Raw genomic sequence first — 27,049 nt, 5'->3', positions numbered from 1 at the left:
GCAACCAGGCTGGCAGGGGAGCAGTTAGGCATCAACCAGGCTGGCAGCGGAGTGGTTAGGGGGTGATCAGGCTGGCAGGCAGAAGCGGTTAGGGGCAATCAGGAAGGCAGGCAGGCAAGCAGTTGGGAGCCAGCAGTCCTGGATTGTGAGAGGGATGTCCGACTGCCCGTTTAGGCCCGATCCTGGTGGAATCGGGCCTAAACGGGCAGTCGGACATCCCTCCAGGAGTCCCAGATTGGAGAGGGTACAGGCTGGGCTGAGGGACAACCCCCCGCCGTGCACGAATTTCGTGCACCGGGCTTCTAGTAATTGTATAATGGGTTATTTGATGGTCTACAGATTTAAGTTGAGGATGTTCTGTCTTAAAGAATGGGGAGGTTAAGATCTAAAAAATTAAGAATTGATGTCACTTTCAGTTTTGCTTCCAATTCAAATGAAATCATTTTAAGCATGAAATGTTAAAATGGATTATGAGGCCTGCACTAGTGGATAGAGCATTGGCCCACCGACTGAAGAGTCCCGGTTTGATTCCGGTCAAGGGCACGTACCTCAGTTGCAGGCTCCATCCCCGGCCCTTTTTGGGGTGGGTGTGAGAGGCAATCAATCGATGTATCTCTCCCATATTGATGTTTCTCTCTGTCTGCCTCTCCCCCTTCCTTCCATTCTCCCTAAAAGTCAATAGAAAAATACCCTTGGGTGAGGATTAACAACAACAATAACAACAATCAAAACCCCACAGACAAAAGAATGGATTGTGAGGCCATCATATTAAATGTAATAAAATCTATATCTCTAAGTTCTGTGGAAAAATACATATGTGTCAAGGGTTCTTGAAAAAGAAAACCACTTTTTTTTTTTTTTTTGCTTAGAAACCCTTTGTTATGGCTGAATTTTAAGTGTTCCTTGATCCTAGTTAAGCTTGATTATGCTTATGACTGTATAAAAGAGTTCACCCAAGATAGTACCACAGCCACATTCTATAGTTTTCAAAATCCTATGCAAGGCAATGACTGAAATGTAGTTTGAAAAGAACAGGAAGATGTTTCCAACATCCTAATAGACTCTGGTTTTCCATCCTGACCAGTTTTCAGTAGGGAGTTAATCTGAGTGGGTGAAGCCACTGTCGCCACTGGTTCAGTCAGTTCTTGGAAATGGACTAGATACGTTCCTTCCTCTGATCCCTTGCTTGCTCACAATGTTCTTTCCTGTCCCATCTTCTCCTCTTTGCTTTTCTAAATCTTGCACCTCCTTGTAAACCCAGCTCACTTCCTCTATGGAGCCTTTGCTGACCATGCCAACTCCTATGGAATAGCCCTGTTGTGAGTTCCTATAATGTATACATGAAAGCAATCATTTGATCCTTAGATTGTATGTAGACTTTAAACAAATATTCCTTGCCTTCTTAGCCAAATTCTAAGCTCTTTAAGGTCCAGGGTCATGTCTCTGATCTCTGAGTCGCTGACAGTGCCACCGCAATACAGGCAGTGAACATTGGGTGACTGATCACCAACCCTACTCAGCATGGTGGGTCATTTAAAACTCTCCAGAGAGAAGAAACCAGCATGGGGAGAATAGGGCCACCTTCAGATCTCCAAGTCCACATTCAGTCTGAGGATCATATTGGGATTCCTGAGATAACCCCATAGCCTCAGCTTCAGCTAACATGAGAAGGCTTTTGCTACTTGGTACAAAGACTCATAGACCTGACAAAATGAAATGAGATCCTAGAATATAGTTGTGAAAGGAAACATGCAACTTCTCAGATATTCTTTGATGATATCAACTAATTGGAGCAGGAAGCCTCAGGGGCCACTGGAATGGATTAAATGACTCAGAAAGCTTTTACTGAGAGCTTTTTGAGCATAGGGCATGATTCTAGGAATGTGAGCCTAGCAGATGTTTTCAGTGCCCATGTCCCATCCCCCTTGGACCACCTCTCATTTCAGCCAGGCCCCCATTACCTAAGAGTGATCTTGAGAATGCACCTTTTAAAGACTTTTCCTCCTTTCTTGCTTTAATCTCCTACTAGAGGCCCATTGCACAAAGATTCGTGCAACAGGCCTTCCTTCCCTTGGGTTCCAGCACCGGTTTTCCTCCGGCACCCGGGACCCAGGCCTTTGCTCCGGCCAGAGTCTGCCGCCTTTGCTGCAGGCTCTGGACAGAGTCTGCAGCCTTCGTCTTCGCTGCAGACTCTGGCTGGAGTCTGCCATCTTCGCTGCAGACTCAGGCCGGAGTCTGCCATCTTCGTCTTCGCTGCAGACTCAGGCCGGAGTCTGCCATCTTTGTCTTTGCTGCAGCCAGAGTGCTGCTCCTGTAGATCCCTTCGCCCCCCCGCCCTGCCCAGCCTGGCCACTCCACTCCTAGAGCAGCTGGGCAGCCGCCATCTTTGTCCTTCTAATTTGCATATTCCCTCCTGATTGGCTGGTGGGCGTGGCGGAGTGATGGTCAATTTGCATGTTTCTCTTTTATTAGTGTAGATTTCTGCCCCCTAGGATCGAATCCCACATAGACCACCTGTTCCCAGACCTCCTCTAGGAACTTGAACTAAGACAGAGAGATATATAGGGCATGATATTTGTCTATAGGGGTCTTATAAGTTTAGATAGAGTATTTGGACATACATTTTTATAAAACAATAAAATGAAACTAAAAGGTATATTTTAATTAAATGACACACAAATAGTATAGATTCTACTCCATTATGTTACTGTAGATTTTATTAAATTTTAGTAATTATTCTTCCAGCTCTGGTAATTCTAATTAGGAAGCTTTAGTTCTTTCAGAATTATTTGTTTTTTGATATTTTATTAATCTTATATCTCTCTGAAGCTTTCTGTTCTCAGCTACATATGAAGAGGTGAGACTGGGTACATTTTGTACCATATTCTTAGTAATCTGTAATTATATCCTGTCATTTAAATGATATTCTATTCAACTTTACAGAGCTTAAACATCCCTTAACATTTTACTTCTCCTTATACTAAATGGAACACGTTGGTCTTGATAAAATTATCTTGAAAGTTGACATGAGAGTAAACAAAATGAATTAAAGTTATTGTTTTGTACTTGGGGCCAATATTTTAAAGGATAAAGAAAAAGAATTTAGTATTTTGATTGCAGACTAATAAGATAATATTAAGAAAAATTATGAGGAAATAACATCATCGATAGAAACATACTATCAAAATTTCTTATTTTAATGAAAAATTTTTAATGATTGGCCATATTAGAGAAATATTTTACAATAATTGTAGCATTCATAAAGTTTTGTATTCAGTTCTTTGTTGAGCGAATTTTGAAGCTTTAAAAAGTTATCTTGAGACATTAGCTAGTCACATGTAGTATTCTGGAATTATAAGCAAGAGATCTTCAGCCACAGGATAGGGTTCTAAAGGAAGGTTGTTTTCCTGGTTCCCTTTCTCAAGTCACTACGTTGTCTTCCAGCCTTGTTCAGATCAGGAAATCCCAGTAGCCCTATTTATGAAAGAGGTCACTATAGAATTCCTTAAAATATCAAGTTTTTAAAATGTTTTTATTATTTTCTAAGCCTTTTTGAAATATATCTTATGAAAACAGGGCATTGTTTGGATTTGCATTTCAGAATCTGGGCAAGACCTTTCTTTCATGCTACATTTTGATTTGTACTTTCTTCCAAGCCCTGTGACAGTAAGGATTTGTTTTAAGAGACAATGACGATGTGCCTCACTGTGGGTCATTTACATTTATTTTTGCCATGCTTTCAGTGGTGGGACCTTACTGTGAACACTCTTGTTCTTTAATTCTAGGAATTTTTCTTTCATTATTTTTTTTGATAATTTACCTGTTTCTATTTTCTCTCTTCTGTTTTTCTGGGCCTTCTGTTTTTTAGCATGTTGATCTTCTTGGATTAATCATATATGTAATTTCTCTCCTATTTTCATCTCTTTGTCCTTTTTGTTCTACTTTTGGTAAGATTTCCTCACTTTATCTTTCAACTTCATAAGTGATTTTTTTCATTGCTAGCATCATACTTTAATTAATTAATTTTACAACTGAGATTTATGGAATATATAAAAAATACTTCATATACACAATTGTCAGCAGAATTCAGGCATGTAGGTAGTATAATACAAGGTGGTTTATCAAGCAGTTCACTGAATGGAGTATGCTGCTAAGGACACTGAGCATAGCCACTATACATTGATCATTGATTTTTCGTTGTTAATCTTCATCTGAGGGTATTTTTTCCACTGATTTTTAGAGAGAGTGGAAGTAAGGGAGGGAGGGAGTGGGGGAGAGAGAGAGAGAAAGAAACATTGATTGGGGAGAGACACATGGATATCTTGCCTTCTGCTCGAGCCCCCATTGGGATGGGAGATCAAACCTGCAACCCAGGCATGTGCCCTTGACTTGGAATCAAACTTGAGACCCTTTGATGTGTGGGCAGATACTCTAGCCATTGAGCAACACCAGCCAGGATGATCATTGATTTAAAAAAAATTTTTAATGAGATCTAGCATTTCCAAAAACTCGTTCTTGGTATCTAAATATTCTTTTTCTATAACAGCATCTATATAATCATTGCACATATATATTATCTTCTTTAATCTCTCTAAGGTTATTAATAAGATCATTTTGAAATTTTCTTTTCAATATCTCTGAATTCATATTTTCCACACCACATTCTCACAATTTTAAATATAGTGGAAGAGAGTCTTGAAAAATGTAAGCAGAAATTCCAGAGTCTCATCTCATTGGCTCTTATTGGCTCATCTAAGGTTATTTGCTCATTCTTAAACCAGTCACGTGTAGGGCGACCACACTTTCTCAGTTGGGAGTGGATCAGTGTTTTTCACTGGAGTAGACAGTTTCATCTGTCTGAAACTGAGAGTGGGAGAAGAGTGGGCTTTCAAAAAAACTAGAAAGCTGTTAACTAGGAAAAGAGCAATGTGCTTGTTGTTCTGAAACAACTTGGTCTGGAGGTCAAAAGCCAATGCCTGAATTCCTGCAGGGACCATTTACTCACGATTTTACCCCCAGACAACATCACTTTTTAAGAAGTCTTGTTTTATGCCAAAAATCTATCTTCCTTTAGCGGTCATCCATGACCCTAGCTCTGCCCTTGAGTGTGCCCTTGAGTTATGTGAAGGCAGCTCTACCAGGTCTTTCTTTTCACATTCAATATCACACGTTGTTATACCTATTTCTAATCTAATCGATTTTTAAATCCTTTCTCCATCTTAGACTTCTCTTTTCCCTCCTTCGTTGTGCATTTTGGTAGAGAACAAGCAGCCTAGATTATAGAGTACCATTGTTTAGTATTTTCAAGTTGATTCACATTAGTTTCTGAGTATGTAGAGTTCATTAATCACTCTCTATGTTGTGATTAATTTTTGCCATGCTTTCAGTGGTGGGACCTTACTGTGAACACTCCTGTAGATATGTAGAGTTCATTGATCACTCTCTATGTTGCATATCTTGAAATGCCCCATAATTTCTACAACTTCTACAACTTCATACTACAATAATTCTTAAGCCTTTGTTGAACATTAGAATCACTAGGAAAGCTTAAACATTCTGATGCCCCGGCCACACCCCAGACTAACTGGGATGAGGAGATGGGAACTCTGGCACCAGTATTTTTTTAAGCTCCCCAGGGTGATTCTAATGGGCAGCCAGAGAGGAGAACAACTGCTCTACATGTGACAGATCTCCTTACAATATGACCTCAATGGTTGTAGGTTTCCTCAAGGTATGTTTTTTTAGAAAATGAATTTGAGGCATATCTCCATCATTTGCCTCTGGCTAACCTTGTTTACTTTCATATGGGATAACTCATCAAGTCCCATCAGAGAAAGCAACCTGGGACAAAACAGCATAATTATTGAGGTTTCTGATGAAAGTGGTTATATTAATTCTAAATAAAATCTTGTTTCTATGTAATTTTCTCAGTTTGGCTGATTACTCCTGGAGGACAGTGTCTGAGTTTATTTCGCTGACCTCCTGCAGCAAGAGTAGCATTATGTTCTGGTGGGAACTGAAGAAGAGCTTTTGAAATGATTTTCAACCAAAAATGTAATCGTATCTTTTATGACTATGAATTAAAGGCCATCTGTGAAGCTGCTGAGTTTTATAAGAAAAGCTTCCATTTACACTGACATTTATCTTGTAATGTGGCAGTATAAAAAATTCAAAGGTTAAGGCCAGACTTGCTCAGTGTAATGTTTAGACAGCATAAATCTGCACAAAAAAGGGGTAGATTTATTATTTATGTTTAACTACAGTGTCTATTGTGTGTCATAACATTGCATTTAAGTAAAATAGATTCACTGAGGAAAAAAGGAAAGGAGGGAGGTTGAGAATAAAGGAGAGAGAAGGTCTAATGACTCTTCATAGGAGCTGTCTTCCAATTGTCTCCTGACACTTCCCGATTTCAGAACATTTCCCCCAATTTTTATTTTGAATATTTTCAAACATGTAGAAAAGTTGAAAGAATATTGCAGTGACATCTGTCTATCCTTTTGTATCCCGAAGGCCTGAGAACCAGGAGAGATGGTGGTGTGGTTCTTGTTCAAAGGCCAGCAGGCTTGAGACCCAGGAAGAACTGATGTTCCAGTTCCAGTCTGAAGGCAGGAGAAAGCTGATGTCCTACTTTGAAGGTAATCATACAGGAATAATTTTTTCTTACTTGGGGAAAGGGCAGCCTTTTTGTTCCATTCAACCATTCAACTGATTGGATGGACAGTCCGCTTTACTCAGGCCTACCTGTTTAAGTGTTAATCTCACCCCAAAACACCCTACTGAAACACCCAGAATAATGTTTGAACAAATATCTGAGCATCCTGTTGCCCAGTATCCTTTCCTCCCTAGTCTCCCAGGCTAGCAGCCCAGCAGTCATTTCATCTTTTTTCTTCCCTATTTCCAAAACAATCAGCAAGTTTTGTCAATTCTACCTTCTAAAGCTCTCTGGAGATGCTCACCTCCTCTCCTACCCACTGTTGCCTCATCAGTTGCAGCTGTCTCTCTTTTTTTTTCTAAAATAAATATTTTATTGATTTTTTTACAGAGAGGGATAGAGAGTTAGAAACATCCATCAGCTGCCTCCTACACGCCCCCTACTGGGGATGTGCCCGAAACCAAGGTACAAGCCCTTGATTGGAATCGAACCTGGGGACCCTTCAATCTGCAGGCCGACGCTCTATCCACTGAGCCAAACCAGTTAGGGCGCAGCTGTCTCTTTACTGCCTCTCTGCCTCTGGTCTTGCTTGCCCTCTCCAATCTAGCCCAGCTCTGTCCCCCAGGATTGCTGGTTGTGAAAAAGAAATCTGAGATGGTTCATTCAGATCATTTACTGAGACTAATCCAGTATTTAAATCTTTCATGACTCCCCTCCCCAGGATCATGAGAAAAAAAAAGGAATATACTTAGCAGGGCCATTCAAGGTTCTATGTGATAATGTGGCCTCCATTATTTTTGTAGCTTCATAAATATTTTTGCCATACGTTTAAATTTTATGTTCCCGCAATCCCAGTGTTTGCATATCTTGAAATGCCCCATAATTTCTACAACTTCTATGCTTTGCATACTGTTTTCTTTGCTTAGAATGTCCATAGCTCTTCCTCCCCCTTCCCCCTTCTTCTGCTTGAATACCTGACAAACTCCTCTTCATCCTTTACATTTCAGCTCAGATGTTGCCTCCTCTAGGAAGCCTTCTTTGACTTGTTTAGCCAAGCTAAGGTTCCCTTTTCCATATCTCATATTCCATCTTTTAACTTGTGCTTTTGTACCATTACTGTCTGCTCGCATGTTAGTTTCTAAAATAGGCCATGAGAATCTTGAGATCAGAAACCATGTCTTATTTGTTTTTGGACCCCTAGTGCTGATGTGACTTACAGTTCATCAAGAAATCTTTGAACAAAGAATGAAGGAGTTGGGAGCTGTGTTTCCCACAGCTGTGATCTCACTTGATCCTGGATGGTCAACTTCATGAGGGCTGATATGCATCAGTTTTGTTCACCCTGTATTTCCATGGCTCAGCACAGTGCCTGGAAAGCTCTCAATAGTGCATGAGTATGGAGAAGAGTCTAGTTTCCTCAAAAAATTAAATATTTGACCCCGTGATCCCACTTCTAGGATTATATCCTAAGAAGCCCAAAATGCCAATCAGTAAGAATATATGCACCCCTATGTTCATAGCAGCACAATTTACAATAGCTAAGATCTGGAAACAGCCAAGTGCCCATCAGTAGATGAGTGGATAAAAAAGCTGTGGTACAATTTTACCATGGAAAACTATGCAGCAGTGAGAAAGAAGAATCTCTTACCTTTTGAGACAGCATGGAGGGACCTAGAGAATATCATGCTAAGTGAAATAAGTCAGTCAGAGAAAGACAAGTATCACATGATTGCACTCATATGTGGAATCTAAGTAATAAAATAAACTGATGAACAGAGTGGATCCAGAGACATGGAAGCATGGAACAGCGTGTGGAATCTCAGAGGGAATGTGGGGGAGGGTGGGGGTGGGTGGGAGGTAATTTACCAAAGACCTTGTATGCATATATGCATAACCCCTGGACACAGACAATAAAGTGCTAAAGGCTTGGGGTGGGGGAGAGCTGGAAGGGGTCAATGGGGGAAAAATGGGGACATATGTAATACTTTCAACAATAAACAATTATTATTTTTTAAATAGTGCACAAGTGATAAGTCTGTGGGCTGGGGCAAGTACCACCATCATAATACAGTTGAGGAAGAGGGGTCTGGGAGAGGTTAATAACCTGCTCAAGTGTTTTGGGCAAGCCAGGCCTCAGAATTTCTGGCCTGCCATACTTTATGCGAAGGAAGTAGGCTGCTCAGGGCTTCTCTGGATCAGGGAGTTGATTGACCTTGTCCCACAAGCAGCCAATCCTTATTGTGCTATCATAAGGTATAACTTTACAAAATGAGCTGGGACAATTATATTACAGGTTGAGAATTTGAATTAAAAACCAGATAAAAGAAGTTAGTAGTTGGGATCCCAGACAAGAGTCTTTGTGGGAGGTAGGATGGAGTTAGAAGAGGGACCCAGGGAATCAGACACAGCAGGAAAGAAAGCACAGCCCCTGGTTCCCCATGGCTTCACATTCCCATTTCAGTGTGTGCATGTATCTTTACCTCAGCACCCTGTCCCGTCCAGTCACTGTGAGCTGATTCTAGTGAGGGCTTGCTCCTGGCAATTCAAATTTTTAAAGAATATCCCAGGTGGACCCAGGATTGAAAGCCAGGCCTTCTGTCCTTGTGTCTAGTACTCTTTCCACTATTTCAGTGCTAGGGACAGTATCTTTGCACAGATTTTGGTAGAGGGCCATGCGAAAATGGTGCATATTAAATGTATTTTAATGACAGTGAACAAGGCTGTAATTGTGATGTGAGCGGGAGGAAAACAGCCAGTGAGGCAAACCAAATCCCCTCTCAATTTAAGCTAGCCCAGTAGGAGGATACCAAGAAACAGAAAATAGGCCTTTTTTAGGAGTGCTTGTTTACATAAGGCGTCTGCCTTCTCTGCTCTCTTTTGACCCCAATCCTGGGGAGTTTGGTGCCCCCTTCCACCATCTCCACCTGCAGCCCCAGCTTGCCAGGTGGGCGGGGCTTGCAAAGGGAGACAGGTTGGTAACCTGGGCATGTGGGCTTCTGCCCTTCAAGTCTCAAGGCTGCAGAGTGCAAAGAATGCCAAGATCATGATTGTTATCCACGTGTGGCCTTTTGATTCACATGCTAGTGAATGTATTTCAGGTACAAATCATTCTTTCCCACCAGCTCTTTCTGCAGGTCTCCAACAAGACAATTACACGGTTCCATTTAACAGTGACTCAAGGACAGATCTGAGGGCTGTTTTCCTGTGTTGAAAAGTTCAAATACAAAACTCCCCCCCATCGCACCCCACGCACCTGCCTGTGGGGGCAGCAGGCTCTCCAATGCGCCTGGTGGGTGCTCAGGGCTGTTTTTCAAGTACTGAATGGGCAGGATCACAACGCAGGGTAGGGATAATGGTGGCTCAGAGGGGTTTGCTCACCCCCTCATTTCTCTGAAAAGAAGCTTCTCCTTGACAATCACCTATCTGGAGTCACCTTTTGAAACCAACTGAAAAGAGCTTATCTCATAATCAACATTTCCCAGAAATTGCTCAAGAGCCAAAGGCTATGCAAAGAAAAAGATTTTAGCAAACTAAGTTCAGTGTACATTATTGTCAAAAGCTTGCAGAGCTGCAGACCAGCCCTTTGAATATTTTCAGATTTGATTTTCCAAAGGAATGCTTTTAGAGGCTGCAAATACCTGGAGGCACTGATAAATAGCAAGAGTGAGATATCCTATTGGAACTGGATATTTAGGGGTGTCAGGGGAAGTCTTAACAGAGTTCACTTTTCATTTTAAATCTAAGGTTGAAAAATGAATGAACTATGGAGGTGACAGCTAAAATCCAATCATAAATCAAAAACCCCCAATGTAGTTGACAATCTGTTTAGACTAAACCACAAACTCTTTAAGAAAAAGCATCCCGAAAACATCACAAATGTGACATTAGTGCTTCAGAGTGTGTTGTCTTTTTAATCCCCCCCACCCCACCCCCCAAAAAAAGCTTTCTGAAATGAAAAGGAAATATCTCCAAGGAGGCCTATAGCACAATCACATTTTCAACTACTTTAATTAGTTTTCTGTTAACTTGGCCAGGCTATCCTACTTGGTGATTTAATCAAATGTGAATCTACCATGACAGAAAGGCTGATGTTTCCCAATAACTGGTCTTTGGAAATTTGTGTGACCCTTGGAAATTTCATGTTTTCCTTTCTACATCTATAAGCTGACTGTGGAGATAAGTTGCCATAAGAGTCTTTGAAATTTTATGCAAGGTGTTCAAAGATAACAGGAAGCCAGCACTTATGAACTAGTACAACTTATTAAGAAATAATTGTATTTATTAAAGAAATACATGAAAATGGTTACATGAAATCAACTGGTTCCAAGTCTAAGTGACAACTAAAAAGTCCCCTGCTCTGTCTTTCCCTAACCTCAATTGTCCTTGATTATTTGCTTGAGTATAGATTTATCAGTTGAAAATAACTTTGTTCTCAGAATTTAAGGCACAGTTCTACTGTTTTTTCTTTTATTCCCCCTCTCCTGCCTTCTTCCCTTCCAAGCATCTCAAATTTGGTGGGTCCAAAACTAAAATCAAACTCTATCAAAAAATCCCATTACCTCCAACTTCAAAATATATCCGGAATCACAATTTTTTCACTATACTAAACCCCCTGGCCCAAGTTACCATCATCCCTTACCTGAACTTCTAATTGGTCTTTCTGCTTCTGTATTTTTTTACATTGTAAAATATTTAAGAAACTATGTGTGGCTTTATACTTTTTACTACATAAAAAAGCAAGAAGATCCTAACACACATAGTTAATCATAAACATATGGAATTGGTTTAGGTGTTTAGCATTCACTGGTACTGAGCTTGTCAGTAGCTTCTTAATGCAAACACTGGGACTCTAGCCAGCAGCTGAAGTATGTTCAGCCCATACAGAGGGCAGGGAATGGATGACCCTGTGAACAGCCCTCAATGATGAGTAGGGGATAAATACTCCAGTTCTCTTCTCCTCCATTTCCCAGATATCTCAGCAGTACTGTTACCCAGTGGGAATCTGCTCACTGACCTTGAACTGGCTTACCTTCCCAGTTTCACTTTTCCATATACCAACCTGCGCTTTCATTTCAATTCTAGTCTTGGGATCTACTTTTGGGGGAAACCTAATCTAAGACAGTAATGTATGCATTTTCCTGTCACTGGCCTTTCAGGTTGTTTTTAGTTTTTCAGTTACAAGCAAGGCTGCAACATATTTCTACAAATGTCTAGATATATATGTAGGTTTTGTCTTGGTATTTGTCTGTGCGTGAAATTGCTGGGTCAAAGGGTATGTGCACCTTCATTCTTAATAAATCTCGTCAGCATTTTAAAAGGCTGAGTGTCAAGTATCTGGTGAGGCCACCTCTGGTGCACATGGGATGGTTCCCTTTTGCAGTTTTAATTTGCATTTCCCCAATTACTAGTGGGAATGCATGTCTGTGTATGTATTTACTGTGTGGTGTGACACTTGCGTTTTCTCTCCTCTGAATGGCTAGCTTATTTTTCATATTAATATATGAGTTCTAAAAATTCTGGATACTAATAATTTTCTGATTGTTCCTTGCAGAGAGCTCCATTGTTTTCTAGTGGTTTGTAAGTCTTATGCAGAACTGATTTCTATTCTGTGTGATCTTTTTTTTTTCCTCTATGAAAGATTTTTAGGAAATTCCTTTTTACTCCTGATGTTCTGTATCCCAATTCTACTACTGAATGTAAAGGGCTCAATTTATTACCTTAATTAATTTTTCATGAAATTAAGCACATAATAGTTAAAAAAATTGAATCACAAGACATACCTAATGCATAAAATAATGCACCCAACTGCGATACTGTCTGTCAACAGTTACAGCATAATATTTCAAATTTAAAAAAATGGTGCAACAAATACTCTTGGGTCCAGCTCTTTGTTCAGGATTAATTTCCAGAAGTAGAAGTTGTGTGTCCAAAGCCAGGTTATTATGAATTTTAATTGATATTATTTTTTTTAACAAGTCTTTATTGTTCAGATTATTACAGATGTTCCTCTTTTTTCCTCCCATAGCTCCCCTCCACCTGATTCCCGCCCCCCCCCCCAACCCCATGCCCTTACCCCCCGCCACTGTCTTCATCCATAGGTGTACGATTTTTGTCCAATCTCTTCCAGCACCCCTCACACCCACTTCCCCCCGAGAATTGTCAGTCCACTCCCTTTCTATGCCCCTGATTCTATTATATTCACCAGTTTATTCTGTTCATCAGATTTTTTATTCACTTGCTTTTTAGATTCACTTGTTGATAGGTATGTATTTGTTGTCACTTTGTTGTTTGTAATTTTTATCTTTACCTTTTTCTTCTTCTTCCTCTTCTTAAAGAATACCTTTCAGCATTTCATATAATCCTGGTTTGGTGGTGATGAACTCCTTTAGCTTTTTCTTATCTGTGAAGCTCTTTATCTGACCTTCAATTCTGAATGATAGCTTTGCTGGGTAATCTTGGTTGTAGGTTCTTGCTGTTCATCACTTTGAATATTTCTTGCCACTCCCTTCTGACCTGCATAGTTTCTGTTGAGAAATCAGCTGACAGTCGTATGGGTACTCCCTTGTAGGTAACTGTTTTTCTCTTGCTGCTTTCAAGATTCTCTTTGTCTTTTGCCCTTGGCATTTTAATTATGATGTGTCTTGGTGTGGTCCTCTTTGGATTCCTCTTGTTTGGGGTTCTCTGCGCTTCCTGGACTTGTAAGTCTATTTCTTTCACCAGGTGGGGGAAGTTTTCTGTCATTATTTCTTCAAATATGTTTTCAGTATCTTGCTCTCTCTTCTTCTGGCACCCCCATAATTCGGATGTTGGTACGCTTAAAGTTGTCTCAGAGGCTTCTTACACTATCTTCATATTTTTGGATTCTTTTTTCTTTTTGTTTCTCTGGTTGGGTGTTTTTGTTTCCTATTTCAAATCTTTGGTTTGATTCTTGGGGTCCTTTGGTCTACTGTTGAATTTCTGTATATTCTTTATTTCAGACAGTGAATGCTTAATTTCTGACTGGTCCTTTTCCATGTTTTTGGCATTCTCATTAAGATCCTTAAAGGTCTCACTAAGTTCCTCAGAGGTTTCTAGCAGATTCTTGAGTAACCTTATAACTGTGGTTTTGAACTCTATGTCCAGTAGTTTGCTTTCCTCCATTTCTTTCATTCGTGACATGTTTATTTGTCTCTGCATTTTAGCTGCTTCCCTGTGTTGACGGAGTGGTTTTGTATGGTAGGTGACCTATAGGGCCCAGTGGTTCAGCCTCCCCAATCACCTGGCTGTGTCTATAATGGAAGAACTGCTGTGCTGGAGTCACCCTTATGGGGCAGGACTTGTTTCAGTGGGGCTTTGGTGCTCACTCAAGTGCCTCTTGAGTGTGTCACTTATGGATGTGAGGAGTTGAAATCTGGTGTTGTCTCACACTGACCACTAGGTACACTGGCTCCTGGATCTCCAAGGAGGTGCAGGTCAGCTACTGTCTGAGGCCACCCAGCAGGAGCTACAGCAAGATCTGCAGATTTCTCCTCTTTGCTTAGGGTTTGGAGGTTTGGAGCTGTCTGACCGGAGCTGCAGTTTGTTAGGTTAAGTTGCGATAGGGCAGGCCATTCATATTCAAAAGCCGCTGCACACAGTTTGGGTGGGTTTGTAAATTGGGCGAGGCGGGGTCTCAGGGAATCACTAGGACGTGGCAAACAGCGATGGCTGCCAGTCAGCCGTCTCTGCGTTTCCGCGTCCCGTCCGGCGCCCTAGCGCAGTAAACAATGATTCCTGCGCGCACCTCTGCAAGAAAGCCATCCTCACTTTCCGACCCGATGGCAGACAGTCCAGCTTCTCCCCGTAGGAGTCTGGATCCCCAGAGTCTCGCCGGAAACTGGAGTTCAGAGCAGTCGGGAGCTTGTGTCTCCCTTTGGATTGAAAAAAACAGCACATCCAGTTGCCAGCCCAATTTGCGCACGCCTCCATACCTCTGCTTTTCCACGCTTGTGCATGTCCTACCTGGTCTCAATGCTCTTTTCTCTTTCCTTCTAGTTGTAGAACTTCTACTCAGCCAGCTTTCCCATGGTTCTGGGTGATAGACGTTTTGTCTTTTAGTTGTAGTTTTGGTGTGGTTGTGAGAGGCAGCACGTACAGGTGTATACCTTATGCCTTCATTTTCCGATATTGTTAACTTTTACCCTAAAAAAATCTGTGCCAATTTATAAGGCAAAAAATGCTATTTCTTTGGATACCTAAAAATCCAAGTATTTCCTAACATGATGGATAAAACATGTTTTAATTTTCATTTTTTAATTATGTGAAGTTTATCTTCTAACTTACTAATTTTGGTTTCTAGCAATATCCATTCTTTTAACTTTTAATTTTAGCCATATGCTTGTTATTAGATTACCTTTTGTGTGTGAAGGGCAGCCTATTCTTGTTCAATCATTGTAACATCCAATGGCATCTCACCCAAGATGTTTTTAAACATCAACAGTGTTTTTAAAGGTCTCTGACCTTTTCTTTTAATCATCAAGAAAGTAGTCTCCTACCTGCTTCTTTCTATCTCTATGGAATACACTGTAGTTCTCAACTTAGTGATTCTCTGAGTGAACTGAACTTTTTTCAGAAGTGTGATATGCATAGAGTAATTCTGGTCCCTGTTTTGATTGATCTACTTCTAGTTTAATATCTAAGTTCTAATTCTTCTGTTTATAATCCGTTTCTGACATTTGGACAAATTCGGCTAGCTCCTTTCTTTATAGGTAACGAATACCACCAGGGGATTCTCCCATTGTGGTTTCTTGGCATATGTTACCCTAGGCAGGTGCTAGGCACCTAATCCTCAGAATTTCTTGAGGATTCAGACAGTTACAGAAACAGATATTTCACAAATGTTGTGGTTCAGATGAAAACTAATTATTAAAAATACATTGCTTAGAAATAATTATCCACAGATCTAATTAACAGAAATATCTTTTTCTAATGTTAAATATATAATTGTTTGGAGGGGATGGGGAACAACTTGAAATGAATCAGAAAACACCTTCACATTACTCATTCTTTTCATACACTTCAAATTTGTACTTAATGCCTTTTTCCTCCTGGACATCAGAAAGAACACCTGGGTACCTGTAAAAGAAATATACATACAATTAAATAATTATCAATTAAAACAATTTTTTTAAAAGAACATTTTATTGATTTTTATGAGAGAAAGAGAGAGAGAGAGAGAGAGAGAGAGGAAGAAACACAGATATGAGAGTACAACATCTATTGGCTGCCTCCTGCACACCCCTACTATTAAGCCCACAATCCAGGCATGTGCTCTGATTGGAAATCATACTGGTGACCTTTTTGGTGCACGGGACCAATGCTCAACCAACTGAGCCACACTGGCCAGGGCAATGGTCCACTGATTTTTGATAAGGGTGTCAAAACAACTTAATGGGGGAAAGAGTATCTTTTCAACAAACAGTGCTAGGACAACTGGATAGCCACTTACAAAAGAATGAACTTGGACTCATTCCTTACACTATACCAGACCATAGACTTAATGTAAGAGTTGATATAATTAATCTTAAATCTGAAAAGTTCTTTTAAACTAAAATGCTATGAGTTTTCAAAATCAGGCAGTTTCATGCTAAAATCACTACTACACAGTAAAGCAAGTGTAATCTCTTCTTTTCATCTCCACCACTGCTATCTAAGTCCCTTCATCTTTCATCTGAACTACTGCAACTAACTGGTTTGTCAGCTTCACTTCCCTCTAGTCCATTCTCCATAAACAGCTAGAACATCACTCAATTCAGAACCTCCTACCCCTGCATTTGATCTGATCCATTTGGGTCTTCCCCTGGCTCACAATGCCCTCAGTGGCTTTCAAGGAGGCTCAGGGAACATGCCAAGCTTGTGTCCGTCATTGGGTCTCTGCACTGACTATTTCTGGTTCCTGGAATGCTCTTTCCTGCTCTAAGCATGGCTGACTTGTCATTTAGATCCTAGTAATAATACTGTTGTAATTAACCTAGTTATTATTAACAGGAAAGGAGCAAAGGGAAGGCCAAATATTATAGGCATGTCATTTAGGCAGCTCCACCAGGAAGCTAAAGCTTTACACTCCCCAGGGAGCCACTGGTCTATTCCTTGAAAATAGCTGGGGGAAGGGACTGGACAGGGAGAACAGATGCATGCCCAATGAAGTTGGGGTGTCCTTGGGAAGGTGCCTGCCTGTCAGTCTCGCCTGGGAACAGGTCATTGGCCAGAATGGGCATGGCCACCTCAAGGGCGAGAAATTGGGGTATTTAATCCTCTGAACAAATGAGTTTGCTCTCTTGGTTTCTCTTGGCACGTTACTCTTGGCTCCTGGCTTGCAGGGCTCTCTTGCTCCTGCTTCCTGGCATTCGCCCACATGGCCGACCCCACACACACAGTGGACTAATGGACTGCAACTAGCCTGATGTTGAAATGGACCCAGCTGCAACTTGGAACAGAAACTCTGGACAGTGGCTTTGCTTCTAGCTCTATTGAAACCCCAGCTACACTTTTCCCATGACTGGAATGGGGCTTTGGAAACCCAGGGATGTAATTCCACGCAAATAAAAATCATTCATCTTCCCATGCGAGTCTTAGAAAATTCTTTTCTTTGAGATACTGTAGGGACCCCACCTCCAGCACCCAGTGGGGAAAAGCATACCCCAATTTCTCAGATAACAGTGTAGACATCACTCTTCAGAGAGGACTGCTCAGACTACACAGTATTTATCACATCACAGTATTTCAATTCTCCACACAGCAACTCTTGATGTTTATCTATTATTTGCCACTCTAACTCTCTACTACAAAAATGTAATCTGGCCGAAACCGGTTTGGCTCAGTGGATAGAGCGTCGGCCTGCGGACTGGAAGGTCCCAGGTTCGATTCCGGTCAAGGGCATATACCTTGGTTGCGGGCACATCCCCAGTGGGGGGTGTGCAGGAGGCAGCTGGTCGATGTTTCTCTCTCATCGACGTTTCTAGCTCTCTATCCCTCTCCCTTCCTCCCTGTAAAAATCAATAAAATAAAAATTAAAAAAAAATATATATATAGTTAAAAAAAAAAAGTAATCTGGAGAATAGTGAATAGCATCTGTTTTGGTAAACACTCTTTCCCCAATGCTCAGGACAGTGTTTGATGCTGAATACAATTCTCATAGAATGGACTAAGGACTACTCTAGATTTCAGTAAAATCACTAAAACTTGAACATTACCAAGTCTGTTCAAGCAGAATTCCAAAAATTTTCTATAGTATTTGCCTATAAAACACATTACTACCCCAAATTCAATCTGAGAGACATACTCTTCCTTATTAATTTCAGAGAGGAAGGGAGGAATTTTATTAATTTCAGAGAGGAAGGGAGGGAGAGAGAGATAGAAACATCAATGATGAGAGAGAATCATTGATTGGCTGCTTCCTGCATGCCCCAAACTGGGGATCGAGCCCACGACCTGGGCATGTGCCTTGACCAGGAATTGACTGCCTGGCTCATTGGTAAAAGCTCAACCACTGAGTCACACTGGCTGGGACCTTTCCTATAATGCTTAAGCTGTAAATCCAAAAGCGCTTCAGAATAATATATAACATTTTACTTACTCTGGGAGAAGTTTATATTTCTCCAAATCAATTTCTGGAAAAAATGTATCACTTTCAAATTCCTGCATGATCCTTGTCACAAAGAGTCGTTGAGGGCCGGGCTTGTTCATGGCTTCCTTGGAAATAAAACAAAAGTCATCAATTTCCTTAATTATCTGTGTCAAAAGAAACAGAACTCAAGATTTTTGTTTGTTTTAATTATATAGTCAAGTTTGTACCAGATATGAAAGAATGCTATTTAAATATCCCATTCTTTACTTTAGAGCCCCACAAACTAGTCTTATTTATGTTGAGAATGGCACTAATCATTATATCTAATTGTGTGAGTGAGTTAAAATATATTCTGGCCTCTAGTTTGCTTATATGAACTCTTTTTTTCACTTAATTGTTCAGTTTTGTCTTTTTTTGTTGGTGGTTGCTTAGGAATTAAGAACCCCCAATTGTCTAGTTACTGGATATAGAAAAATTTACATATATATAGATAAGATAGTACACTTTCACAAGACTTTGACTAATGAAAACATCAAGGGCACAGTTGGTACATTTATACAAAATTTAATGATGTTTCCATTTCCCCAGGAGATAGTTAAATGCTGGTAGGTAATTTATTCTGCCTCTTGTTGCTAATGATTGTATTTAGCCTCATATTGTTAATGACTTTTCTAACTAACGCCTATAATACTGTTGATAAAAAGTCACGAGTCCTAGCTGCAGCTCCAAGAAAGCAATTAACTCTGGCTTGAAAAAAAAAAAAAAAAAAAAAAAAAAAAAAATATATATAATTTTAAGTGTTTATCTTTAAAATTCCAAATAAGGGCACAGAACAAATTTTACCTTTTATTTTCAATACTACAGCTTAGAGCAGGGGTCCTCAAACTTTTTAAACAGGGGCCAGTTCACTGTCCCTCAGACCGTTGGAGGGCCGGACTATAGTTTAAAAAAAACTATGAACAAATTCCTATGCACACTGCACATATCTTATTTTGAAGTAAAAAAACAAAACAGCAAAAACACCCGCATGTGGCCCATGGGCCGTAGTTTGAGGACACCTGGCTTAGAGTATTATATCATTTATTCTCTTGACTCAAACAAGTAGATATTCTACCATTTCTTTTTTTTTTTTTAAATATATTTTATTGATTTTTTACAGAGAGGAAGAGAGAGGGATAGAGAGTTAGAAACATCGATGAGAGAGAAACATCGATCAGCTGCCTCCTGCACACCCCCCCACTGGGGATGTGCCCGCAACCAAGGTACATGCCCTTGACCGGAATCGAACCTGGGACCCTTGAGTCCGCAGGTCGACGCTCTATCCACTGAGCCAAACCGGTTTCGGCTACCATTTCTTGCTGTACCAAAATTTAGGAAAATTGAGCAGGACTAACCACTGCCGCTTTTGAAAGTCTGTATCAAAGTTAATGATGTTTGGCAAACCTTTTCTGTAAAGGGTCAGATAGTAAGTATTTTAGGCTTTGTGGGCCATGTAGTTTCTCTTACGTTTAGGCAAATGCACCCACAGTCAATACTAAAGCCAATGGCTGTGGTTGTGTCCCAATGAAACTTTATTTACAAACACAGGCTAGTTGACCCACTTTGGCCAATAAGAAGAGAAGCCTAAATGTTCCACAAGCTAGTGTGTGATGTGAGGTAGGTGGATAATGCAGAATTATAACCTGGAGGTTCTACTTCCTTATTACTTACTACATATAGATATATCAAATTATATAAATGAATTTAATTTTAAGTATGTAGTATATTGTTTAAAAGGTTGTAGAAATGGAACCTAAGAAACAGTTTTTGTAATTCCATCTAAGATCCTGGTATACCTCTTCTTTCTCAAATAATTTCAGTGTACATGTAACCACAAGCTCCCAAAGGATAGGAGCTGATTTTTTTTCCTTCCCATAAATATTAATCTTTCTAGAGTGTTTTAAAAGCATAGAAAAATTCCTTTTATTTTCCTCAAAATTTTTGAAAGCTGGACGTCATTTGGTGTCAAGAAGAAGGAATATTTTCTTTTACCTACCTTATGACATAAACTAATGCTTTTTGCATACCCTGACATTATATGAAAATTTTTGAGGCAAAGTTTCCTGCTTTTAACAAATTCATATACTGGTCAGTGTACATCAACTGAGAGCCCCACCACTTTCTCAGTAAAAGACGTTAATCCTTGAAGACACAGGGCTAACTCAGTGTACCAGGGCACATCCAAGGAATAGAAAACAGTGCAGTCCAGTATGGTTCTAAGGGAAGAATTTAGAATGTTTTTTAAATTGGAAACATCAACTATGTTGAATTGGAGATAAACTGGTAAAGACTTAAAAACTTACTTTTACTTTTTTATTTAGTTTGCACGACAGTATCAACAAGAAGTCAAATTGACAATGTGTCTAACTTATAGCAGGGAAAATGTGCTTCTTTGCTCAATTCTTAATACATACAGATGGCAGGGAAGCTGAAAGAAAGTAGAGTGGAAAAATTCTTTGTGTTTATAGGTAACTTTACTTACCTTATAAACGGAACTGCCTCCCACTATCCAAACCATATCCACTTTATTTGTTAATTCTGGTTCCTCAATAAGTTTTAAGGCATCATCCAGACTTTTGGCGAGAAAATGAGCTCCTTTTGGAGGTTCCCTGAGGTTAAGAGAAAGAATTACATATAATTTCTACAAAAGCCATTCATACTAGTTAAATAATCTGTATGGGAAGCAATAATTATAAAACTAAAATTGTTATATAAATAGGAATCCTCTCAACAATAAACAGTTACTAACAGCAATATGGCCCATGACTAATAATTTAACCCACATTTGTGTATGTATGGTCAACAGTGAATCAAAATACAAAAATACTTCTGATATCTTGAGATATTTATGGTGGAAGAAAATCAGAACAATAGTTGTCTCTGGAGGGATGGCCGTCCCCGTCCCCAGGTCGAGGGGACAATTTGCATATTAGCCTTTTATTATATAGGTTAATAAATATTCCATTGTATGGATATAGCATATTTTATTTATCTTGGTTGAACATTTGGGATGCTTCCAATTTTTAGATGTTGCTATGAATGATGCTGCTATGAACATTTGTGTACAAGTTTTTGTGTGGTCATATATTTTCATTTCTCCTGGGTATATACCAAGGAGTAGAATTGCTGTGTCATATAACTCTATGTTTAACCTTTTGAAAAGGTGCCACTCTGTTTTCCAAATGTGGCTGTATAGCATTATTTTTAAAGCGACAACTTGATAGTATAGAAAGCCATTAAAAAGCATTTTTCCCCCCTAAGGCGTATTAAGTAAATAGCTACTCAAAATAACTAGTATGGGGCAGCAAATTTTGGGATTATCTTGAGGTTTCATTTTCTTCTCACATGGGGAAGTGGCTGGTGGTGAAAGATTATCTCTGAAAATTTACAGAAGCAATAGTGATTTTCATGTGCAAATCCTTCCCCTTTTATTCAGGGCCCAGTAGTACTTGGTACACAGTAGGTGCTCAGGATATGTGTGGAACTGACCAGCAATTGACCAGGGAAACAGAAGGCAGGATTAAAAAGAAACTCTAAATTTTTTCCCTAATTGATATCCCTAGTTCCTTTGCATGCTTAACAATGAAGACTTTAAATTTTCTCTCTGCTTATAAATAAAAAGTGAAATACACCAACAAGTATTACATATAAATATATAATTAACAACCATACACATAGCACAGAGGGGTCATAAAGAAGAAGTCAGACTTATCATTTGAGGAGATTTGCTGTCTCAACTGAACATCTCTCCCACTGAGATTTGTTTTACCTCAAGCTAGCCACAAATAAACTTTAGTATTCAAGAATATGTTATTAACAAGTTTCTGGAAATGGCAATAGTCTGTAAACTTGGATTATACCAAGTAGAAGGTAACCAGAATATCCTAGCAACCAGGAGAAAGAGAACAGTATGAAGATTGAGGAAGATGGCAAGATGCATATCAATATATTCCCCATCACCCAAAGACAAGCAATGCACATATTCTGGTACACTTTTTTCCAGGTTTTTACCTATGCTATCTTAGGAGGGATCTGTGAGAAAATCTATAGAAGCCTGAACCCCCTTAGCCTATATTGGTGTAATATTTTTTCCTTCCTATGGTTTGATGGTCTTTGACGTGTTCACTTGGCTATAGTCCTTTGCTAATCTAGGTGTTGCTGTGAAGGTGTTTTATAAATGTGATTCAAGTTTATAATGGACTAGAGGCCCAGTGCACAAAATTCGTGCACTGTGTGTGGGGGGGTGTCCCTCAGCCCAGCCTGCACCCTCTCCAATCTGGGACCCCTTGGGGGATGTCCGACTGCCGGTTGAGGCCCGATCCCTGTGGCAGTCGGACATCCCTCTCACAATCTGAAACTACTGGCTCCCAAACCGCTCACCTGCCTGCATGCCTGCCTGCCTGATTGCCCCTAACCACTTCTGCCTGCCAGCCTGATCACCCCCTAACCGCTCCCCTGCCAGCCTGATCACTGCCAACTGCCCTCCCCTGCCGGCCCAATCGCCCCCAACTGCCCTCCCCTGCCGGCATGGTCGCCCCCAACTGCCCTCCCCTGCAGACCTGGTCCCCCCCAACTGCCTTCCCCTGCTGGCCTGGTTGCTCCTAACTGCCCTCCCATGCAGGCCTGGTTCCCCCTAACTGCCCTCCCTCCCCTGCAGGCCTGTTTGCCCCCAACTGCCCTCCCCTGCTGGCCTTATCACCCACAACTACCCTCTCCTGCTGGCCATCTTTGACCACATGGGACAGCCATCTTATGTGAGGGTCAATTTGCATATTACCTCTTTATTATATAGGATGGCTTTAATCTGGGTGGGCCAGATTCAATCAGGTGAAGAGCCTTAAAAACAGATCTGAGGCTTCTCTGAAGAAATTTCACCTGCAGGCATCTGCTTCAGCCCGTGAAGAGTTCTAGCCTCCCCTTCCTGATGGCCTGCCCTACAAATTTTGGACTTGCCTAGCCAGCCTCCACAACTGCGTAATCCAATTCATTGTAAGATATTGTTATGATTACATTAGTAGTTTAAGAAACAACAATTACCATGCCAATCCCAAACTTTTCCTTAAGGTCTAATTCAGGCCAATCACTCCCCCAAACAAACAGACCCCTGAGGTTCAGAAAATTATTTTCATGGGTTAGGACCAATGTAAACAACAACAAAAAATATAGAAATCAGGATATATCACAAGTGGGATAAATGACATGGAAGCTATGGTGCAGGCAAAAGCACTGGAGTTGATTTCATAGGTAGTTTTAATGCTATTAAACCTCCCCACCCCCTTTCCTGTTCATTTCCAGTCATCAGGAACTAACTATATTAGCCTGGAGGGCAGAAAAATTCATAGCAGAGGCCAACTGGTTGTACAAAAAACATGTATTTTGATTCTTTGTGCAACTGAAAAGATTTATTAATTTACATTATATAACTGATATTTGACCCTTCTGAATTGAATGAGTAATGGTTCAAGGAAACCTGCAATTCTGTTATCATAGTGAGATTTAATGCAACTTTTTAAGGTGATGAAATCACTCACTTAAGCAGCAGAATAAGTTGTAACTACTTATTCATTTTCTGTTATTACCTATGTAGTATTAAGCAGCTTCATCAATAGCTACATTCATAGTATTTTATTTTGTCATATACTGACCTCCAGCATAAGAAATGGGACATGGTTTTCTTGTGTTGAATTTATGTTGTAGTACTTACTTGAGTTCTCTACTGAGAACTAAATTAATCCTGTCCTTTAAAGGCCGACTCTTCTCGGGAATGGAGAACCAGGTCTTCCTACCCATAATCACCAAATTCTGTTTACCTATAAAATCACAGGGAGAAGAGATATATTTTGGGAATATATATGTGTATGTATATTCATATATTTGTATGTATGTATAATATAACTATCATATTGACATCTAGTGGAACTGCTTTAAAAATTAAAAAATTTAACAGCCTTACCAAAATTTATCATTTATCACCCATTATCTAAATATAGTAATTATTTTCCCCTTTGGCTTTATCCAATTTATATGCAATATAGTTTTAATCAATTGCAGTCATGTATAATATAGTACTGAAAAGCAAAGATTCTGTTATCTACTAAGCAGGTCATGTTAATCTTCTGTGCCTTACTATCCTTATCTACAAAATGAAGGTAACGTACTAGTTCCTACTTCTAGGATTGTGGGGACTGAAGACTTTGAACAATGTTTGACATCTAAAAAGTACTGTTCAACTTTTAATACAATAGTACTCGTATTTGTGTACTTTGTAGATTTACAATAGTCATACTTTTAAAGATAACTGCTTAATATTCCATTCAATTAGCTAAAATACTTTCAATTTGGAAGACCTGGGGGTGGGTGGGTAGGGGTTGGGTGGAGAGGGGTAAAGGGGGAGAAAATGGGAGATATCTGAAATACTGTCAACAATAAAAAATACATATATAAAACAAAATAAAATGCAGATATATTTTGCAAGAATAAAATGAACTACTTTCAATTTGTGCCTCTTTCCTTAAAACAAATTTTTATATACAGAGCTTCCATTTCTGGTAGAATTATTTAGGAGAAAAAGCCTTGTGAATCAGATCTCTGGATCAAAGGAATATACACATTTATGATTCCCGAATTAGCTTGATTTAAAAAACACACTAATATTTACAAACTACAAGTAGTAAGAGTAGGCATTTTTCCATATTTTGTTTCCTATTTCCAGACTACTTAGGATTTTTTTTTTAAATTTAAACATTTTTAATTGATTTTTAGAGAGAGAGGAAGGGAGAGGGAGAGAAACATCAATTGACTGCCTGCTGCACACCCCCTACCAGGGTTCAAGCCCACCACTGGGGCATGTGCCCAGATTGGCATCTAACCAGCAACCTTTAGGTGCATGGGACAAGCCCAACCAACAGAGCCATACCATCGAGGGTCAGACTACTTAGGATTCTAGAGGGTGGTTCATTTCAATTTTTTGGCTTCAAGCTCTTGCCATTTTGTCTCCATCAGTGACCTAAGTGCCAAGTCCAAGAACTTGTATCTGTTCTGTTCAAGTTATGCTGCACCTGCTCCTTTCTATTTCCCTGTTTACTCTGCTATTCCTCCTCCTATGACCAAATATTCATCTTAGGTTTTAAATGGGTATCCCCAAACCCCATATTCTTTTCTTGCGTTATCCTCTTCTCTTTAATGTCTCAATTCACCCAGTACCCTGTGCCTGAATATCCTACAGGCACCTCAATATAGTTACCATTGGACCCTATTCCCCTATCACCCAGACTCAAACTGAAAACCAGAGAGCTCATCCTTGATGCCTTCCTGGCATCACCTTTAACTTCTTCGTCTCCAAATCGAGTATCCTGTAACCGTTCTTTGGACTTTTACCCTCGCCACCGCCTTCGTTCAGGCCTTACCACGTCAGGCGGCTATTTCAAAGCCTCCTCTGGTCTCCAGGGCCAACCTCTATCTAGCTGCCAATCTGTCCAATACTTCAACTCTACGCAACCCACATAAAACTTCAAAGAACGTTTTTTTTTAAAGTTTAATAAACATTGGGAATTGCACACAGATCAATGGTAAGACAGAAGGTCCCTGCTTACCATGGAAAACTACTTTTAAGTAAAATTTGCACTGGTAAAAAAAGACCCCTGGGGGGTCTCAATCACTTAACACTCCCCTGTTACCTTCTGCCGAAGTCGTTGTGGTCATTCTTTGGAAATACTTGAATTCATTCCTACAAGTTAAAGACACATGGAGAGACTCAGAACGTTTTCCCGTGGGCTCAAGCTCTACCACCCCGGCAAGAAGTGCGAGGAACGGGGTCGTCTCCAGGACTGGGCTTGGCTCCGGGCAGGGCGCCGCGGGGAAACCGCCTCGCGGGGCGGCAGGAGCGGGACGGAAACCAGTAGCTTGGCTTCCCGGCTCCGGACGCGGCAGGAAGGCCTGGCCCAGCTCCGGGCAGCTTGGGTCGCAAGTCCAACCCCCGCGCCACCCCGACCAGGTGCCTCGATCTAGGGCAGCTGGCGCACCAACCCATCCCCGGGCCGGCAGGTACCTGAGCGGGGGCCACGGCAGGTCTCCGTTCTTGCCGATGCCCATGTTCTGGGACACCGCGGCGATGCAGTTTAGAGTACGAACCATGACGGCGGCCCTAAGATCCTCGGAGCTGGCGAGCCACACTGCAACCGTGAACTAAGCTTGGCGCGAAACCGTGGCCACCCCGCCCCCTCGGTCGCATTGGCGCCCGCGAGACCACGCCCCCGCCCCGCCCCGCCCCGCCCCGGCCCCGGTGCAAGGTGGGGACGTGACGTGCTCGGTCCCGCAGACGCCCGGGAACTGGGCCGCGGGCTCGCGCGCCCGACTCGGCCGTGCCCCTGGCTGTCAGTCTCTGCACCGCGATGTCGCGCCGAAAGCCACCTGGTGGCGGCGCGGCTGCCGCTGGCCCAGCCCCTGCAAGGCAAGCGGTTTTGAGCCGATTCTTCCAGGCCAGGGGGAGCCTGAAATCCACCTCCTCCCCCACGGGTGCGGTGGAGGAGGGAGAACCTGACTCTGGCTCCGCAGCGCCTCCAGCGTCCGCTTCCCAGCCTCGGGCGCGGCCACACTTGGTGGGTGTGGCCCAGGACTGGGCGGGCTCATCGAGGGGCGGGGCTAAGTGGGCGGGGCGGGGCTTGTGGGTGGAGCAGGAGGAGGCGGGGCCCGGGCGGGAGAATTAGGGAGTTGAAGGCGCCAGAAGAGAGAGCTTCGGGCGGGATTCGAGCAGGTGAAGACGGGAGAAGCCT

General features: G+C 41.1%; 2 protein-coding genes across 2 annotated transcripts in view; one reads left to right on the top strand and one right to left on the bottom strand.

Moving 5' to 3' along the window:
- Positions 1 to 12,761: 12,761 nt before the first annotated feature.
- Positions 12,762 to 26,515, bottom strand: DHFR (dihydrofolate reductase). Its single transcript, XM_079793634.1, has 6 exons — positions 26,326 to 26,515; positions 25,955 to 26,004; positions 23,983 to 24,088; positions 20,761 to 20,887; positions 18,249 to 18,364; positions 12,762 to 15,748 (listed from the first exon to the last, which is right to left on the bottom strand). The coding sequence occupies exons 1-6, from the start codon at positions 26,409 to 26,411 to the stop codon at positions 15,670 to 15,672; spliced, it is 564 nt and encodes a 187-aa protein (XP_079649760.1). The 5' UTR covers positions 26,412 to 26,515; the 3' UTR covers positions 12,762 to 15,669.
- Positions 26,516 to 26,530: 15 nt separating this feature from the next.
- The window catches only part of MSH3 (mutS homolog 3), a 138,617-nt gene continuing 138,098 nt past the window's right edge, over positions 26,531 to 27,049 (top strand). Inside the window, exon 1 of the mRNA XM_079793623.1 lies at positions 26,531 to 26,875. Within this exon, the coding sequence (XP_079649749.1) occupies positions 26,669 to 26,875 (207 nt within the window). The 5' untranslated portion in view covers positions 26,531 to 26,668. The remainder of the gene's footprint in view (positions 26,876 to 27,049) is intronic.

The sequence above is a fragment of the Cnephaeus nilssonii genome, assembly GCF_951640355.1.
Source record: "Cnephaeus nilssonii genome assembly, chromosome: 2".
NCBI classification, from domain to species: Eukaryota; Metazoa; Chordata; class Mammalia; order Chiroptera; family Vespertilionidae; genus Cnephaeus; species Cnephaeus nilssonii.
Note: the sequence above shows the minus strand (reverse complement) of the source record. Positions and strands in the feature narration are given on the sequence as shown.

Coding starts and splice junctions, on each gene's coding strand:
- DHFR (XM_079793634.1), bottom strand. CDS start 26,411: ATGGTTCGTACTCTAAACTGCATCGCCGCGGTGTCCCAGAACATGGGC. Junction 18,365..20,760: donor GAGGCAGTTCCGTTTATAAG/GTAAGTAAAGTT, acceptor TTTATTTCCAAG/GAAGCCATGAACAAGCCCGG. Junction 15,749..18,248: donor AAATATAAACTTCTCCCAGA/GTAAGTAAAATG, acceptor TTTCTTTTACAG/GTACCCAGGTGTTCTTTCTG.